Here is a 5,773-nt window from a genome sequence, read left to right as displayed (position 1 = left end):
ATTATTGTTTAATAATATTTTTTTATAAATATAATAAATGAATATTTTGTTAGATTTTAATGATTATCCTAATTATTTTTTAGATCTTTTATAAAAAAAATGAGTTTCCTATATATTATCTTGTTCTATTAATCATATTTTTTGAAGTTTTTAAAAGTAAAAACTGACCCTGTGAATTACAATGAAGATATGATAATGAAAATCAACAGCAAGTATCGCTTTTGGGGATTCAGTCCTACAAGACCACTGAGAATTTTTTTGACTATTTTTTCTGAGATTAGTCGAGGTACAAATAAACTCTCCTCAACACTTGAATTTTAACTGATTTAAAAGAACATAGGATGTTAAAAATAATTAAAAACTATATTGCTTAAAATATAAAAAAAAATTATTAAGTTTTTTCAAGCTTTTTCTTTAATAATACGTATCATTTTGAAAAAGTACAGGAAGCGAGCATCTATATTCAGAAATTGATTTTCACAATTGGAGGTATTTTTTAAGACTACTGTTTTTGTTCGGTTCAATTCAATCTTAGTCGTCCAATTCAATTTAATCTAGTCTCGTCCAATTTAATTCAGATCAAATTAAAAAAATATATTATAATTTTGTAATAAAAAAATATCTGGATTAATGTTTTTAATATTAAATTTTGTTTCTGAAATATTGTACGCTATGAATTAAAATAAAATTTTGGAAAATAGATATTCTCAAAATAACACTGAAAGAAAATAAGTTTTATTTTTATACAATTTAACCGTTAATTTTTTTTCCACAATCACTAAAACAATGTCATATTATATATATATATATATATATATATATATATATATATATATATATATATATATATATATATATATATATAACTCTAAAATAATGGATTGCAAGTTTAAGGTTGGTCACCAAATTTAACAAACCAATAATCAAATGCAACCCATCATTTAGTTGCCATATTCTTTGAATAAAAAAAAGTCAAATTCTTTAATCATTGAGTCAACCATCTATTTCTTCAAGTTTTACAAGCAAAATCCTCCACCTAATTGCCAAATGTTGTTCAAAGTGGTTCAACTCCAAAACTACCTTCTCACTCCATTCAACTATAAATTCCTTTCCTTCACTTCACTTCATCCACAACCAGTTTTTTCAATCATTCCTAAACCATAAACTTTAAACCTTACTGATTATTTATAATACTAAACATGGCTTTCCGATGCTTAGTTCTCGTGGCAATAGCAGTGGCAATGTGTTCTATGGTAGTACCGATTTACTCTCAAATCAGTACACCATGCTCGCCTTCGATGATTACTAGCTTTACTCCATGTTTGAACTTCATAACCAATAGCACCACCAATGCTACTTCCACGCCAACTGCCGATTGTTGCAATTCACTCAAGACCGTCACCAGTAGTGGCACAGATTGTCTCTGCATGATTGCTACCGGTAGCGTACCTTTCCAAATTCCAATCAACCAATCCTTAGCCATCTCTCTTCCTCGTGCTTGTAGAATGCCTGGTGTGCCTCTTCAGTGTAAAGGTTCGTAGAACTCTGTTACAACATTTTTTTTTCCATAATTAATGTAACAAAATTTTCAAGTATCATATTTTGTACCTAATTTGACTAGTAACATTATCTTATAACATATGATGACATAGATGTCAACTCACATAATAAAATTGATGATGTGGATGCCAAATTTTTTTAACGGTGACTCTCTCAGCATAATCAATTTTACAATATAACTTGACCACTTGATATCCATATCATCAAATGTTATAAGATTAACAAATTACAACGTCAAATTCATTATGAGTTTTTTTTAACCGTTAAATTAATCAAATAAAGTTCTTTTATTATATTAAATATGAATTAGTATAAATTTAACTTTATTTGAATGCATTTTGTGTTCATTATATCTTACCAATAATGTGATTGCTTCCAAATTGCAGCTGCTGCTGCCACCCCTATTCCTTCACCAGGTAATATACTCTTCCATACCCAAACCAATTTACTTCATTTTGTGTTAAAAATAAGTAATGGGTTACACTAAACCAAATTTATTTTGGTGCAAACGATTGCAGATGGTGTTAGGAAGGCTAATCTTTTGTTGTATGTGTTGAAATTGAATAGGTCCGGCTGCGTTGGGACCAACCTTGTCTCCCGGAAGTTCATCTACAGTCCCAGAGGCTCAGTCACCGACTTCGACACCTGAATCTAATACAACACCCGCCTTAACACCTGACTCTGATACGACTCCCGCTTTAACACCACCATCTACCAGCGGGGATTCTGGAGTTTCGACCACCAATCCAGCCAGTCGTCCCACCGTAACACCTTCGGCTGCTACTTCCACATATCCTCATGCAACGTATATTCTAGCTACATCTGGAGCTATGTTGATGATCAAATCTTTCTTATTGGGCTAGACTTATGATTATTTATAAATATTGTTTCATCATTTCATTTTATTTAAGATTGTTGTTCGAGGGGTGTGAATGTATTTGTCTTTTTGCATATAATTGAATATTTGTGTGAATCATTATTTATAGTATAAGAATTGGGTTTTAATTGAACTATGGATTATTTCTTAAGGAATTTGTTGTATTTTAAATGAATTTTTTTATCGACTCACGTATAAACTTTTCTTTCAATTCACCTTTCTTTCTTAACTTTTTTATGATATTTATTTTTTTATTTGAATTTTTTACTATATATATATATACATACACATATTACATATATATATATATATATATATATATATATATATGTTCAAATACTAACCAAGATTTTTGTATTAACTTTGTTAACCAATCTTGGCCATTGATTATTACAATAAAGGGTTGTGATTAATCATGATAAAAAATTAATTTTTTAAATTTACAATTTCAAAGAACATATGTGAACAAAGGAGAAAAGGATATTTAGGTAATTTTCTTTTTTATGTAACTCCCATATCATTAATTGGGAGTTACAAAATCAAAAAATCTTTTTATTTTTATTAATTTATTTTTGTTAATATAAGAACCATATGCGCGCGCGCGCACACACACACACACACACACACACACACACATATATATATATATATATGAATCATTGTGTCAAATACGAACAAAAATTGACATATATAAGAACTTGGATTGTATAGCATTTATGAACACAATATGAATATAATAATAATAGTTGCTATACGAAAGTAAATATATATAAAAAACATGTATGAACACAATATGAACAGTTTGTGAACAATAGTTCCTTCATTATGAACACATTCAGGAGCAAACCAATGTTGAGATATACATCTAGTGTACATATGAACACAATATGAACAGTTTGTAAACAATAGTTCATTCATTATGAACACATTCAGGAGCAATCCAATTTTGAGATATGCAGCTAGTGTACATATGAACACAATATGAACACTTGTRAACAATTCTTTAACAATTACATATGAATTCGAATTTCGATTGTAGTCGTAGACGATTTTAACCTTTTCATTCTCATTGTTGTTGATATGTTTTCCAATAGGTTTATCCATATTACTCGGACGATATTGAAATCTTTATAATCGGAAATTCTTTAACAATTACAAAATCAATATTATTATGGATAGAATAAATCGAAATTACAAAACATGAACACGTATAAAAAAATATCAATATTACATAATCATCAATTATTGAGTTTTTTAGATTTGTAACTCCCAATTAATGATTTGAGAGTTACATAAATAACAAATTACTTAATTACCCTTGTCATTAATATATAAGTTATATATGAACTTAAAGAAAAGATGAAATATGATTGGTTGAGTTTGGTTAACAAAGTTAATACAAAAATTTTGGTTAGTATTTGAACCAATCTCTCTCTCTCTCTCTCTCTCTCTCTATATATATATATATATATATATATACACTAGTTGTTTACTCATCAGATGCAACGATTGAGATGTAATCAAGTAATAGAAGCAAAAGGAATAGATTCAACATTGGTCGAACTTTATTAAACATAAACAAGGAGATCGAATACGGTGTCCAAATTACTATACAATGAAGGCAGAAAGAATCATCTATTCGAGAGATGACTAAAATGAGTACATTATCTAACCTAGAACCCAAATTTCACCATACCATGTTATCACATTTTTTCTACCCACAAGAATTCGATCACACTATGTTAAAAAAAATTTAATTACATATACATAGATGAATGCATGCATACATACATGGGTGGGCATGAGGGATAAACAAATGTTCGGATATTTTCTTACACTTCTTACTATAACTTACTTTCTCATACGATTATTCACACACACATAAAAACACACACACACACACACATATATATACAACAACGTGTTGGCACTGAATATGCAGTGCATCCTATTGGTAAAGTGATTTGGGCCAATTTATCAGATTCTGCTGAGGCATCCTAACAGACTTAGACTGGTAGACTTGAACCTTGTTCCTACATGCATTCAAGGGACGATCTCCATCCGGCCCAAAGAAACCTTTGCACGCCTCTGTTACATATAGGGGATTAATCAAATGCAAACAAGTTATTTGTACAAACTGTACAACTCACATTCAGTCAATCATATAATTTTTTTTTTCACTTTTTACAATTATGAGGGTTGATTAGTCATTTTTATTGTGGAGAGTGTTAATTATGGACGTTATCACCTTCATTATATTAATTTTAGAAAACAAATTTCATCAAAATGAGAAATACATGAAAACGTTTCATTTTTATATAGAAACAAAAATATTTGAAACAATTTCATCAAATAAAAAGAATTATATGAAACAATTCCATCGTATATTAAACAATTTCATTAAATTAAACAATGAAATCTACGGTTTATACAAATGGCTTGACTTGCAAACCACGTTATTTGTACAAACTGTACAAACCTCATTCAACCAATCATAATTTTTCATTTTGTTCATTTTTTTTGTAATTATGAGRGGTTGATTAATTATTTTTATTGTGGAGGGTGTTAATCATAGATATTATCATTTTCATTATTTTAATTTCATTAAAATTTCATTATGTGTTATATGAAACAACCATAAGGGTGGTGCCTGATTGGTTTGAGCTTGACTCCAAAGGTCAAAAGTACCTGGAGATCCTAGGTTCAAATCAAGGAGGAATAAAAATCCCCTTGTGGCCACGAATGTTCAAATGCGGTGACTTCGGGCTATCTGCAAGGCAGATGGTAGTCCTGGGATTAGTCGGCTCGCATAGCGGCTTGGATATCCACGTTAATAAAAAAAGTATTATATGAAACAATTTCATAACCATATATGAAACAACTTCATAAAAAAGTATTATATGAAACAATTTCACAAGATTAAACAATTTCATGAAAAAATTTCATTAGATTAAACAATGAAATCGACGGATGATGGTGGTTTGCACGGTTTGTATAGATTGGGTGGTTTGCATTTGATGGGTATAATGGACTTATTTATCCTATTTGAGTCTAATTGAGTTACAATGGTAATAAATTGGTCATATTTAGTCTAATCAGAGGTAAATTGGAGTAACTGAGATAGAATGAGTTCATTTGGTGTTTTTTTTATAGGAAACCATACAAATTTATAAAACCAATAAAAAGTACAAAGTTTAGGCATAAAGCCACACCCGACCAAACTGAAAAGCAAAGGACTTGGTCACCACACCATACCAAGCCACAACGAGCCAGAAAGCATAAAGCCCAACTGACACAAACAAACTACTAAAAATAAACAGGAGCTTATACCAAAGA

At 29.6% G+C, this 5,773-nt stretch overlaps 1 protein-coding gene across 1 annotated transcript; it reads left to right on the top strand.

Moving 5' to 3' along the window:
* Window positions 1-1,130: 1,130 nt before the first annotated feature.
* On the top strand, window positions 1,131-2,573 carry LOC112514650 (non-specific lipid-transfer protein-like protein At2g13820). The gene is made up of 3 exons (XM_025121235.1): window positions 1,131-1,533; window positions 1,947-1,976; window positions 2,128-2,573. Exons 1-3 carry the CDS (start codon window positions 1,200-1,202, stop codon window positions 2,421-2,423), a joined length of 660 nt encoding a protein of 219 aa, XP_024977003.1. The 5' UTR covers window positions 1,131-1,199; the 3' UTR covers window positions 2,424-2,573.
* Window positions 2,574-5,773: the final 3,200 nt, after the last annotated feature.

The sequence above is a fragment of the Cynara cardunculus genome, assembly GCF_001531365.2.
Source record: "Cynara cardunculus var. scolymus isolate 2C chromosome LG 6, CcrdV1, whole genome shotgun sequence".
In the NCBI taxonomy this organism is placed as follows: domain Eukaryota; kingdom Viridiplantae; phylum Streptophyta; class Magnoliopsida; order Asterales; family Asteraceae; genus Cynara; species Cynara cardunculus.
This window is presented reverse-complemented; position numbering and strand designations above follow the sequence as displayed.